The sequence below is a fragment of the Thermobia domestica genome, chromosome 15 (genome assembly GCF_964235325.1).
Source record: "Thermobia domestica chromosome 15, izTheDome1.hap1.1, whole genome shotgun sequence".
NCBI lineage: Eukaryota > Metazoa > Arthropoda > Insecta > Zygentoma > Lepismatidae > Thermobia > Thermobia domestica.
This window is the reverse complement of record NC_137468.1, coordinates 112418715-112433665: the sequence shown is the minus strand read 5'-3', so window position 1 is coordinate 112433665 and position 14951 is coordinate 112418715. Positions and strand designations below refer to the sequence as shown.

The 14951-nt window shown below is 35.3% G+C and overlaps 1 protein-coding gene across 2 annotated transcripts in view; it reads right to left on the bottom strand.

Annotated features, from left to right (window-relative positions):
• LOC145671207 (ubiquitin carboxyl-terminal hydrolase 48-like) overlaps positions 1-14951 on the bottom strand; it is a 727624-nt gene that overhangs the window by 516067 nt on the left and 196606 nt on the right. For both annotated transcript variants that reach the window (XM_081740067.1, XM_081740066.1), the window contains exon 15: positions 5408-5518. In XM_081740067.1, coding sequence (XP_081596193.1) covers positions 5408-5518 — 111 coding nt within the window. The remainder of the gene's footprint in view (positions 1-5407; positions 5519-14951) is intronic.

The window sequence follows — 14951 nt, the reverse complement described above, 5'->3', positions numbered from 1 at the left end:
CCGGAAGCCACCCCCCTAAATACGCCACTGCCAACATATCATAATTATAACCATGTTAGTGATAATCTAGCCAAGAAAGTGATTCCTGAAAATCTATACATGTTTGTTCATACCCTTCTTACATATGATGCATGGGATGAAGATACTACAAACACCAAAGATAATATAAGTGTAGACCCTACTCAGCCTGTGTCAGGATATTTCTAAAGGTAATATATTAACTGCAAAACATATTGGCCTTGACATGGCAGTCCATCAAGCTACTAAATCAAAGTCACTTGTTGAGCTAATGCATAAAGCGGGAAATACTATCAGTTACGATCAGGTCCAGTGAATCAGCACAACATTAGCACAAAAAGAGTGTGAAAACTTTGGTCTGAATGGAAATATAGAAATTCCTGCTGATCTTCAAGCAGGCAATTTTGAACACTTCGCAGCAGATAATATTGATACTGAGGAAACTCTTGATGGTGCGGGAACTTCAAATGCAACGCAGATGGTAGCATATCATGTTAAGTCTTCAGTTGTTGCAGAAAAAGAACAACAGGAGGAACTTAAGACAGTTTGAATAAAACTTTCCAAATTCCTAAGCTGCTTCCTAACCAAGTAATACAAGCACCTTATGGGGGGCAAATCCGACTAATTTCTGTATATTCACCTGGAGTACTAAAGTCAGATTGGTTCATAACCAGTGTTCGAAGTGGAAAAAAAGCAGAAGCGGTATGTCTTATGTTGATTTTGGCTCAACATACCAGCTATTTAAATATTTTCTTGATCACTGAAAAGAAAGAGAAGGTATGTCCTCACTATTGAAAAATCAGAAGCGTTATGTCATACCACCGCATACCATCTCACTTCGACCACTGTTCACAACTAATGGAAGTGCGGAAGCTGATAAGGCACTTGCACAAGACATTGCCTGGATACCTTGCAGAATGAATGATCGAAACGCCCAGGAGATTCCTTCGTGGACAGAGTCCAACGCTTTGTCTTTTATATCGGCCAAAAGTTATTAACAATAGCGGGATGTGTGCCAATTATCAATGCTGCTGCTCATGAAGAAAACACTCTGTGGACTGTAATCCAACAATGCCTAAAATTATAAAACAAACTCCTAATATACGTGCCTCCTTTAAGGTAGCAGGTGTTAGTGGTGTTTTGTGATATTTTTCGAGCTTTCTTCTTGATATTAATTTTGATGGTTATGTCAGAATAGCAGCGACGATGGTAAAAAATAATATGTTATTTATGTTATATGTTGTAGCAGCGACGATGATATTCCACTTTCCTTCTAAGTCAATTTCTTCAAGTCTATCCAAAATACCCACATTTTTCTGATTCTGGTACTTGATACAATCCTTTACAGCTTCTTTCAGTTTCAGGACACCTTGTCCCCCAAGCTTACTAAGCAGAGGCACTGTCTTCAACATTCGGGGGGTGAGGGTTAGACCTTTTCCGTATTTTTTTTTTTTTTTTTAAGCGATGTTCAAAGTATTTATGAAGTTGGAAAACAATGCTGTGGAGGATCAGGGGAGCAGAGTTGTCTTCAACATTGGAAGGCGGGAAAATTTGAGGCTTATTCTGCGGACACATCAATTTCATCTCACTTTCCTTTCTGGCAATCGGACACAAATCATCACATTTCTCCCTTCCCCCCAAAAGAAAACATATTTCAAATCGGATTATTGGGGAGACAGTCCATCCCAGTTCCCATTTTGCAGGGAACATGTCTCCCTCAGCCCCCCGGGGTATGCGCCAGTGTTACTAATACCATTACATGTTTCACTTTGGCAAATGACGCATCTCTTCCAGTTCACAGATGTATGAGCTCGTTTTCTAGAAGACAGAACAATAGCTGGTTCAAGTAAATTAAAAAAAAAAAGAATTTTTAATATTTAAAAAATAATTATATAATCTTTGTGGTGGACACCCGTTTCCTCGGGGTTCTCCCGTTTCCTCCCACTTTTTTCATTCCACTATTTCATTCATTTCTCATCGTCACCGTCTCCTTTAGCCTAGCCGGCATAACCCTGGGACGTAAAACTCAAAAATTTCATTTCATTTTTTAAAATCATATAATCGTAAAGTGACAATTTATACATATGGACTAACTATTAAGTGCAAATTCTGTATCTGCTTTCATTTGAGTCATGTTATTAATATTTCACTGTTGTTATGCGTACGATTATCACACAGTGCTATAATAGCAATTTCGAAGGAAGGGCTCTTATTTGAAATTGATTCAGTAATAAGAGCTTTAACTGGGTGCATAATTTTAAATTGATGAACAAATATTCATAATCTTGTTTCACATGCTTTTTGCTTCATTCTAAGCATCTTCATTGAATTTTGCATCCTTTAAAACATTTTTTTATATTAAACGTGGCTATGTTAACAAGCAAAAACATAACGACCATTTTCAAAATTCTTGGCCGCCATATTGAAAATATATTTTATGCGTTCTAGTATCACATTTTAAATAATTTATCCTAACTTATACAACCTCATATCATACAAGCATATAATAAATATGCATATATTGAACGGCTTTCATGTATATTTAAAGATAAAGTAGCGTATTTCTGACAACTGCCATCATTTTACAAAATGGCGGTTACTGACGTAATTTTAGAAATTCACGAATGCCAACAGGCCGTTTCACGTTCCCTAGGGGCCCATAAATGAAAATATATCAGTTGCATCCCCTAAGTATTGCTCGATTTAGACGCTAAACTAATTTGTCAGGCACAAACTGTTTACTCCCGTGAGTGCTTACACACATCTCAGGATACCATTATTTACATGCATGACAGCGAATCAAACCTTTCCATACAGATCCCTGGGAGTAATATTCAATTGTCATAGATCACATAACGCAAATTTCTCACTCATTTTCGTCGCAAAAACAACACAAATTCACCATGTCTATTATTGGTTACCACAGTTCGTCTAGTTCTCTTATTATTAATCTATTATTTATTTAGGCTATTTATTTATACTTTTTACCATTAGGAAGTTTTGTTTGTTTCTTCTTCTTGGATATATTTTGATACTTTTCGTCGGAGTAGGAAGAACTTCAGAAAGTGGCAATGTTGAGTACAATGGTGTTGATTATGGAAATTGCTCCCAACATTTTTCAGTTGTTGAAACTGAAGAAGACGCGAACTTGACGAAAAAGCCTTCGTTCTTTTTTGAGTTCTTTTCTACGTAACTCTATTAATTGAAGCTTAACGCCACTTTTCAGCACCGAGGCTGTATGAGACGTAGCCTACTACAATTAAAGGTTCGACCTATTACAGGGAATGAGAACCACAATGATTCGTTCACATTTCAATGATTTCCAACTAGAAATTGAACCCGAAACCATGTGCCCCAAAGGAGTGCGTTAGTTACCGGTATTTGATTAGTGGGGAAGGTTGGATAGATGCTGTTTCAGCTACCAAGTAACTTGAAATGGAGATGCTGCATTTGCTTATAAGGAGCGACTTGTACAAAAAGAGACTGTTCTTGCTAATCTACAGTCTACACAATCAGTTGTGGAAAATACATTACTGGAAAGATATTTATATTGAAAATTGGCATCAGGCTTGAAGAGATCAGGCTTTTAAATCTGACCCATATGGCTCACCGTTTTACAACTCATTTAACTCACAAGGAACGGACATGAACGTGTCATCCGAATATCCGAATCAAACCTAGCCCATTCGATAAACATAATCAAGATATGTTCATGCACAAAAAATTATGTGACGTGGATAACGAAGTAAGTCCCTGGGGCCCATTAACTCTGTTAGTATAAAGAAAATCGTAGACTCGCAGTGAAATAGCTACTGCATCAACACTGTTCACTGGAAAGTCATGGTTTATAGTTCATTCTCTTCAGCATGAAACATGCTTTTCAGAGGTTCTACGTGGGTCCATATCGTATTTGAACAGGGAAAATTGGGAGAATGTCGGGAAAATTCCCTCCAGAAATGTATTTCATCAAATTTGGACCCCTCTCGAGTGGCCCCGGGTAAAGCATACAATCCAAATGTATCTCGAAAAAATATTATAGTGGTTAAGAAATGTATGTACCCAGTTTTGTATTGATAGATAGAATAGGTATGAGGGGAAAGTGTGAATTGGTATAGAAGCTTTTCCTTCACATATATTCCGTCTATCAATACAAAACTTGGTACACACATTTCTTATCCCCTATAGTATTTTTCGAGATACATTTGGACTGTATGTTTTTACCTGGGGTCACTCAAGACGGGTCCAAAGTTGATGGGAGGGATTTCTGAAGAGAATTTTCGCAACATTCTACCAATTTTCCCTGTTCAAGTACGTTATGAGCCCCAATACAAAGCACCTCTGAAAAGCTTGTTTCATGCTATAAACCATGACTTTCCAATGAACAGTGTTGATGTAACAGCTTTTCCACTGCGAGTCTACGATATTCCTTACACTAACCGGGTTAATGGGCCCCAGGGACTTACTCCGTTGTCCATAGCACCTATTTTTTTGTGCATGAACATATCTTTGTTATGTTTATCGAATGGACTAGGTTTGATTCAGATGTCCAGATGACATGTTCATATCCGTTCCTTGTGAGTTATCTACTTCTGTCAATAAGAAAATGATACAGACTGATGGAGATAGGTGCCGAAATTGCGTGCGCAGTATTCAGATATACGCGTATACATATGTAAACGCTCGAGTAAATATATCTAATCACACAGCTTCGGCACATTTATCTACTGCGTATATAGGATTACGTAAGGTCAAAAAATTACGTGTTGCAACAAAAAGACAATCACATTCCCCGCAACTGTTGAATAAATTGAGAATAACAAAACTACTAACCTGTTACATGTGTACAACGAATTCAGAAGTAAGGAGTTTATGGCTCTGATCCACACAGTATTTTTTTTTCTTAGTTTGACTCAAATAACCCTGGCCTCCCCCACTATAGTCTTTCAATCATTTGGTATTTTTCTTAAATATACGGGAAAGTGTGTTGTCTTGATCGATCATACAAAATTTCAGGTTCCTGTTGGAAGGTAACATATACTTCTATCTTTGAATGTATACTTAGATGCTGATTATTCTACCGACAAAACAAAATTCTTCTACTCCCCTGGCAGAGATACATCTGTCTTAACTTTTGGTAACACACACTTAGGTTGGTAATCGTCAGCTCTATGTTGCTCACAATGCTTATAAAATTAGTAATTTCAATTTACTCAAAATACAGTTAGGAAGATATGGGTGGGTGGTCGACTGAGTGTGTCACTTGCATATGTGACAAAATAAAATTAATATTAATGCATTAAAAGTGCATTAATCAAGTTCAACTGTTATAATGCATAACTGCATTTACATTCCATTGTAAAATCTACTTAAAAATAAACCAATTACTCACGCTGAGGAGTCATCAAGTGTCTCAACTTCTGGGTCAAACAGAAGGCCTCCGTGTGGACAGAGAAGATCGTTATTACAAATATCTGTAACTGGTTCACGTCTCCCGGTACTCCTGTGCAACAGAAATAGGTATATGGCTTTCGTAATTATACGATACAATACAAAATAAAAAAAAAAAGACACAATACAATAAGTAGTATGCACGAATAAATACATCTTAATACTTAAAGAATCTTAAGGAAGCTTTTCTTTAAATTCAAAATTTATGTTAACCCTTCCTTGTGAAAGTATAAAATACGGATTATTTAATGTTGTTAAAATTATTCGAACTATTATTCTAACAATTGAGTCCTCGAGTAACAAATATTCGAGAATATACTCTTCGAAAATCTGAAAATAAAAAACACTAGACTTGGTCTCACAAAGAATCATTATTATTGTATGTAAATGCCACATGTAAATACAACTATGTAGGGAGACAGGCTGTTCAAATCGTAATCTCTTAAAATTTTCAGAACGTGGTATTTATTCCATTTTTGAACTACTCATAAATATAGTAATGAAAAATAATGAGTGTTATGATCTTGTAAGTAAATATACCACTACTACAATATGTATGTCAATGTCCCATATCAACATTGTGAGACTTGTAGTCTGCTATGTTCTCGAACAGCAAATGTCAGCACCAATGTATTCAATCAAAAATGTATTGGCAAATATATGAAAAAATCCCGTAATGTTGGGGCCTTTTACGGTAGTCAGAATCCTTTTACCTAGAGATGCAAGGGCTCGAAAAAAAAACGGCTTTTTAGGGAAAAAAACTGTTTTTTCTGCTTAGCTTTTTTGCTTTGGAAATTTTGGACTTTTTTTTTTTTTTTCAAAATTTTGCTTTAAATTGATAAAGCATACTTTGTTTCGCTTCTCTACAGCACAAGAACTCATTTGATTAGTCAGGGTGTCTACTGGAATACCAGAAAGTAAATTCATGACTTTTCATGACATTTTTGTTCAAATTTTCATGACCATGGCGATAAAAATTTACCATTAGTAATAATAAACCCCTACCATCAGTGGTGCATCGGAACTATACGGGTTGCTAGTCTTAAATATCACTTATTGTGAATCTTAAAGAAAGAATCTAAAATTCTGCCGCCTTGTGCTCGAGCACAGAATAGCACTTACCTAAATACGGGCCTGCTCTTACCAGTTAATCACTCTATACTGTATTTTAAGTTTTAATTCTGAGTATAATTATCCATCTAGCAGAAATTTGTCTAAAATTAAGCACTCAGAGAACTGCCCAAAGACAAAACAAATTATAAAAGAAATTCGTTTTAAAAAAATAGATCATCAAATTTAAAATCTGCAAACTCAAACGAATAGTATTATTTGCATAAGTCTAAAGGCCCAAAAATACACAATTTACATTTCTTAGAAGTAAAGAAATAGATCACAAAGTTGGACAGTAAAAAGTTGTTACTATATTACAGAGACTAGAAGATGAAATGGGGAGCAGCTAGGAAGACAGTAAAGTACCAGTTAGCCAGCACTAACTGGTGGGGAAAATTCTCACAATTACTGACCTGATACAACTGATTCAGTACATGCAGTATGAGGTATAAAAGTATGAAGTATAAAAATATACTCTTGAGATTTCAGATTTTCATGACCAGTTGGGTAAATAAAGGACTTTTTCATGACTTTCATGACCACTAAGCAAAATATATGACTTTTTCATGACTTTCATGACTTTCATGACCAGTAGACACCCTGTTAGTGGTTGATGTAGATAATAATACAGAACCTCTAAAATAAACCATGAATTCCGAAAAGATTTTTTTTAAATTCTTAACACTTTACATTATGAATTTCAAAGGATTAACCAATATAAATATAATAATTTTTTAACTTCTTATACACAAAAATAAGTGCTTTAAAAAAAATGATACACAAATATCTATCAAGATTGTATGTAGTATTTTTACTTCAAAATATCACACACCCTCTTTTTGAAACAAAAAATAAAACGTGAGAGAAATACATTTATATGATGATCTTAAAAGCTGCACATCAAGAGCTTGGTTTCGGGTGGTTCTGTACATTTTCGAAATTTTTAAGTTTTAACTTTCATATACATTATATGAATATTTCGAACAAATTTTTCATTCATTGATCACATACGTAATAATGTTACCACCTATCAGGTGCTAGGAATCTGCAAAATCGGTAAAATTCCGAATTCTATAATGCATTGACTGTTTCTTAAGGTTGTTCAGAATCGAGAAAGTACCAAATTTTCTGTTAATGGGTCATATGCGTAATAGACTGTTCATCTGATCGTGTGGTTTCCTAGACTTACCATCACGGTTTACCCATCCTTGAAGGTTTCTGAATTTTTAACGACAGGAATTCAACATATTACGAAACTTTAAAAAAAAAAGGGGGGGGATACATTTAAGAAGAGTGGAAAGAATCAATCACTGTTCCAATTCACAAGAAAGGCGACAAAACTGAATGTAATAATTATCAAGGCATTTCTCTTAACATTCTATTAACAAGACTGATTCCATACGCAGACGAAATCATTGTGGATTTAAGGAAATCGATCAACTATCGACCAAATATTTACTATTCGATAAATACTCGAAAAGAAATGGGAATATATTACCCAGTACATAAGCTGTTTATTAGTTTTAAAAAGGCTTACGACTCGGATAGGAGAGAAACATTGTACAACACTCTTACAGAATTCGGAATACCGAAAAAGCTGGTTACATTAATTAATTAAAATGTGTTTAAATGAGTCCCAAAATAAAGTCCGAGCAGAAAAATTTTTGTCCATGAGCTTCCACGTTGAGAATGGCCTGAAACAAGGAGATGCGTTATCGCCATTATTGTTCAGCTTTGTTCCGGAGTACGCTATATATATAAAAAAAAAAAAAAAAAAAAAAGATAGCAGCCAGGCCCTAGAGCTGAATTGTATTCTCCAGGTTACGGCGTGTGCTGATGATGTAAATTTAATAGGGGATGATAGGAGAACAATAGAAAGAAATGCAGAGTCCTTACTAAACGCTTGCAGCGACATTGGTTTAGAATTAAATGCACAGAAAACTAAATACATGGAAGTTCACCGGGATCGTAATATGGCAAATTATGGATGCGTTAAAATATCAAATAATACTTTTGACAAAGTGGATACTTTTAAATATCTGGGATCAATATCACCAGTACAAAATCATATCCACAAAGAAATTAAATGTCGACTGAAATTAGGAAATTCATGTTATTATTCAGTTCAAAGTATTTTGTCCTCGTGAATTCTGTCGAGGAATTTAAAACTTAAAATATATAAAACGATAATCATGCCTGTTGTGTTTTATGGTTGTGAAACATGGTCGCTTGAGGGAAGAACGCAGACTGAAAGTATTTGAAAATAAAATCCTGAGACGGATATTCGGACCCAAGAGGAACGGGAATGAGGGAGCTTTATAACAAAGAACTGCATTATTTATGCGGTTTACCAAACATCGTGACGGTCATCAAGTCTAGGAGGCTCAGGTGGGCAGGTCATGCAGCCAGAATGGAAGAAGGTAGGAACGCTTTTAAAGTTTTAAGTGGAAATCCAATCGGAAAATGTCCATTAGGAAGACTTAGGCGCAGATGGGAGGACAATATTAAAATGGATCTCGCAGAAATAGGAATACAAAGTAAAAACTGGATCCAGTTGGCTAAGGATTGAAACCAGTGAAGAGCCTTTGTGAACGCGGCATTGAACCTTCGGATTCCATAGACCATAGAGAGAGAGAATATATTTAAGTTAAGCACAACTGCAACAACCATGAGTGAGTGGTTAGCTTTTGCGCTTCTATCGGGAAGTCCGGGATTCAACCCCGCGTTCGACCATTTTGACAAAAGTTTTCCTTAATTTTACCTGTGAATGTAGAGATAATGTGTGTACTGTGAGTTGTGGCCGACTTCCTTTCTTATCGTTTATAAATCGTTGTTATTACTAATTACCAGCAGTGACGGACTTGCGAAGGGGGTTAGGGTGGGGATGTTTTACGGGTGAAGCTTGTACCCCGAAATTACAGAATTTCTTTAAAAAAAAAAATTGTTATGCCTTTACTCATAAACTTCAAGCTCTTCTCAAATAAAAATTAGGTATTTTTTTTTAGAAAAACTAAACATCAATAATACCTCACCCCCAAAAAATATTTTTCTAAATCCGCCACTGATTATCAGTATAAAATGGTCTTCAAGGTTTTATCCGGAAGGTTATTGCTTAATATACAAACAAAACAAACATTAAGCAGAGAAACACCTCCCAAAATATTTTTCTAATCCGCTACTGATTATTTGTATAAAATGGTATTCAAGTTTGTATTCGGAAGATTATTGCTAAATCATTGCACAGCTACAGTATAACAAGAATGTGGAAGTACGCTTTGACAGATATACTGACAAACGTACGCTCTGAGGAATATATTGAAAAACAAAAGTTTAACTTATGTCCTAGAAGCTACAGTAGGCCTACTAATCTCTAGGAAATGAAACATGGTTGACTAAAAAGAAATGATGTAGAAAAGAAAGAAACAGTCGATAACTCAGAAGTTAAAATAAAGTTAAATATCTTCTACAGTTGCCCTCAAATACTACGTACTTTATGTTTACTTTAATTCATAAAACATGTGTTCTATCCATCATGATGGTGAATTCCTGAGCGAAATATAGCATTTAAGTCATGAAATCTTATTTAACTTTACAGTATACTATAAGAAAGCTATTTAAATAGAAAAATCATGAAAATGAAAAAAAGCCAAAATTTCCAAAATTCTCGTTTTTTCCCCAAAAAAGCCGGCTTTTTATGTGCAAAAAACCATCGATTCAAAAAAGCCGGCTTTTTTGCATCTCTACTTTTACCTGTTCACTACTTCGCCCAGCAAGAAATTTAATCACGTAAATCAGCGTTTCCCAACCGGTGTGCCGCGGCACACCAGTGTGCCGTGAATGGGCCGCTGGTGTGCCGTGAGGAATCGAAACAAAATTATTAATTTTATAGCAATCAAACTGCTAAACGTAGGGAAAAATGTATATTTGTATTTCACATTACTATGAACCTCTACTATGAATACCGGGTTACTGTTTTGCATTTCTAATGTTGAAAAAAAAAAGTATTTTTTATCATTGTTACGATCATTATTGCTTCTTTATTGTTGCAGACTATTTCGTAACTTGAAAATTCATAATATCATTCAATCCTCTCGACAAATTACCTACATTTGTGTTTTAAAAGTAAAAGAGATTTGTTTGTTTGTTTGTTCGTTATTTAGTGATCTTCCTTCTTAGTAAAAGGTTGGATACAGTTTTTGAACAGAAAGAGAATTTTTAAAAACCTGAATCCAATATTTCATTGCAATTGTTTTCTATTTTAAAGTTACAATGGAAAATAAGCATAATGATTTACCAAGAGGAAAAACAAGTGATAGAGTTTTCTTCTCTGCGAGGAGGAGATCAATAATCACAGAAAAAATACCACTGTGTTTTATATTTACAAATAATATCTATAAGTGTGCCGCGAGAATCCAAGTAACACCCGTAGTGTGCCGCAAGTTGAAAAAGGTTTGGAAACGCTGACGTAGATGAAAGCTGTATAATATATATTACATTCAATTTTAATTTGAAATTCCTCCTTTATACAGGAAGGCTTTTCCCCGTTCTAAACTCTCATAAACAAGCCTGATTTCTGTACAAATCAATATCCCTTCAAAATTTCTTCTGAGTCTCGGTGATTGCATCCTATCCAATAGTATTAACTTAAATTTGTTGTCAACTGGTGGGATGAGGATTGCAATTTATTTATTAATTTATATACTAAATTTGGAATACACTATTTCGACCCGAGGATTTGAGATCAATTCTCTTGACAGTCAAGATATAGCTCAACTAATAATATATAAACCAACTGCTGTCTTAATATCGGGAGAAGAGATTTAACAAAACTTTTCGTCAATGTGCCCTTCTGAAGAGAATCCACGGAAAAGAGTAGTTGCTAGGTATATCACATCGGGATGGGTTACCATGTTGGAGAGAGGTAATAAAAGGATTTGTTTACGAAAAATATAATTTTTTAAAAAGTATATCGTAATCCAGTGTGTAAAAGAGAGTAGCCAACAACTGCTGAGCGACTCTTCCGTTTAGTGTGTGTACTTCTGACATTAATAATTTCAAAAAGGTTATAACAAACCAAATGTTCAGAATTTTGAAAGGATAAATACTACAATAATATTTCACGTGCGAAAGGAAGCCTAGTCAATTATTTTTATTGGACATAATTTAGATGTATTCCAGACTGTTGGCTGATGTTCCGAATATAAATTAAATACATAAGGCACCGAAGTGTGTGATAAATTACAAGACTACATTGTTTATTTATATGACACAAACGTTCTGTGAATAAAATAACAGCTTTATTTTACTTACCCATTAATATAATACGATGAAACATAAAATAAGGAATATGATTATAATCTTCCGCAGAATGATTAAAGGTGCCTTCCATTTCAACTCAGGCAAAAAAATATAAAATTGTACCATCACCATCTCAGATATTGTTGAAACTTTTTTTATAGCAACTAGACATGTTTTTAAGAGACCCATATTTTTTTGTTTTGTCGAAAAAAATTTTCCCGCCAAGTAATGGGCCATCAAAGACGGGGAGTACAATTTATGAATTGTAGAAGACATGGAAAATGGTCAATTTCGGAGCCTCACCATTCGGCTATGGAGACAGGTAGAGTTATAATTCTTGTTGTGGTATGTACATAGGGATATAAATAAACTACATTTTATTATAGTTTGGTTTGCGCATGCGTATCTTTTTGTACATAAATTAACAAATGAGCGTCAATTTATCTGAAAAGTCGAAGTTTGCGAATTTTTTTCGAGCACTTCCGGTTCGAATTTTAAAATTCTGTTTTCACGGTTGGTAAGACCTAGTTACCCGCTTTCCGAAAAAAAATTTGTATCGCTTCTGTGGTCAACCGTTTTGTCGCAAAAAATTCGAGAAATTGTAAAATTTTCAAAAATCGCCATTTTTGGGCGCCATTTTCTCGAAAACACCATTTTTTAAAATTCTGAAATTTTGTCAGATGGCTCAACTTTACCTGAATAATAAACACACCAAATATCATTCTCGACCAATGCTTCATGGATTAACTGCAGCCTTTTAAAGTTAGCGAAGTTTCGCTAATTTTGATGTCACAGTTAGCAACACTGGGGACAATGAAAGTGCAATGATTTGATGATGTTTGTGGTTCACATTCATTAAATGAAGAATAAATGGTTTTCTTGGCTGTTTTTTTTATTATTTTGATTAAAAAGGCTCTCTGAAATAGTAAAATGAGCCTCCCTCTACTCCTCCGTTTTCTTAAACTGAAGTAATCTGAGGTGGAAATTACGATTACGAAACACACAAATTTCAAGTTCACTTACTTAAAATGGTCTTCGGAAACAAAATTTCACTTTTTTTTTTTTTTTTTTTTTTTTTTTTTTTGTTACATGGACCAATTATTTGCTTGGTTGTTGTCTTCTTTGCTAATAGCATGTATCCGTGCAGATGCTCCAATAGATGTTGGTGGTTCACTCATAACTCATCCAGGAGTGGAGCTAGGGGGACGATTGCCGCCCCCCTCCCCAGAAGAAGAAACTTTCTTATTTATATATAAATAAAACCCATCCCAGAGTTTGGAGCTCTTAAAAGTAGCTCTAAGTAGCAGTATTACAATCCCCCCCCAGAAGTCCGTCCTGGATCCGCCCCTGCGTAGCACATTGTCGATAGTCACAAAACACTTATTTTCACTTCTCTTATGCTCTTCTGGAAACCTGTATCCTGCTGAAGGTTCATGTGGAAGCATAAACAGCACTTAGACTTCACGTAATTCATGATTTATTCATAATATTTCTGCTACGCACCACTGGTTATCATACATATATGTATATAACAAAAGTTCCTTTTTGCAGATTTCTTAAATCTACACTTTGAATTGCAAAAGTTCGATTTTGGGGGAAGTATGAAGTTAGTTCATTGTGACCCGTTACTGCCATAAAAACTTCGCAATTTTCCGAAAGCCAAAGATAACTTCGTTGAATACCAGTTACCGGTCGCATACTTTCCCTTTTTTCTTCCGGAAGTCGTCGAATTCATTTTCAGGTAACAAAACGAGAGTAATACCCGGAGTTTGTGCTTGCACTATACTCACGAATTCTCCTGCGGTTTTAGTGGGGACGCGGTGGCTTAGTGGTAGAGCATTCACTTCCGGTGCTTGGGGTCCCTGGTTCAATCCCAGCTCGTGCCATTCCACAATTTCATTCATTTCTCATAATCACCGTCTCCTTTAGCCTAACCGGCATAACCGTGGAACGTAAAACTTAAAGATTTCATTTCATTTTTTTCTTCTGCGGTTTTAATACTGTGTATCTGTTTTAGCCTAAGGCTATGGCGCGTTGCCACATTCTTTGCCCCCCCCCCTCCCCTTCCCCACTACCGTCACAGAGACCCTTGCATGGCCGGTTTCACTGCAAAAACCGCTTTATCGGACCTGTCTGCATCTCGAACATCTGAAAGCGATTTTTAAAGTGGCATGCAGCACCATCAGAAATCACTGACACGGTTTGGGAAATTGTAGACACTTATTTTCACGTATTCAAACCTTTTTCTATAAAATATATTTTTGCTTTTCTTCGAGTATGTTTAGAATCTTGTCTATGACTATGAGTACATGAGCCGAATCGTGTGTTTTATCGTCGTTTATTACAAGAAAACTGTCAATTGTTTCATATTTCGGCGATAACTCTGAATTTCACTTTGCAGAATAACAGTCCAGTTTTCAACGAAGTCCACATGAAGTAAAATAGAATTTGTATCTTGAAATTTTATACGGTTTTCGGTAGCAATTGATTCTCTTGATGTAGTCATGAATTACAATTCTTACAGTTAAACCGGCAATGTACGATACGAAAACAGAAAGTGGCAGTTTTTTTTTTTTTTTTTAACGAGATCATTATTCTCTTATATGGCATACGTAACCACTTTCATTTTCATCAGGATCAATAATTAAAGACACCACACTTATTTCTTCCACTCCAGGACATTCACCACATTCTTGAAGAAGACAGCTGTCATTTTCTACGGATCATACTACTAAAGGAAATAGGTCACTCATGACAGGCTGCGCCTTTGATTTGTAGCAACGCAGTAGCAGCTAACTTAAAATTTGCACAATACACACACACACTTCCCTCTCAGGTTGCGGACTGACACACTTTAGTCGAATACTATAAAATTCCAAGTGACCCATTTTTATGCTGGGATTATTCTGTTTAAAAATTCAGTAAATTTCTTTGGAACGCGTAAGAAAACCTTTCGATTTTTTTTTTTTTTTTTTAACTTTTTGTCATTTTTCGATCACTGTAATGACATCGCACTTAATTGAGACTTTGTCTGGAGCATTCCAAAACATACTGAGGTAATAGTTTAGGCCTTTTAT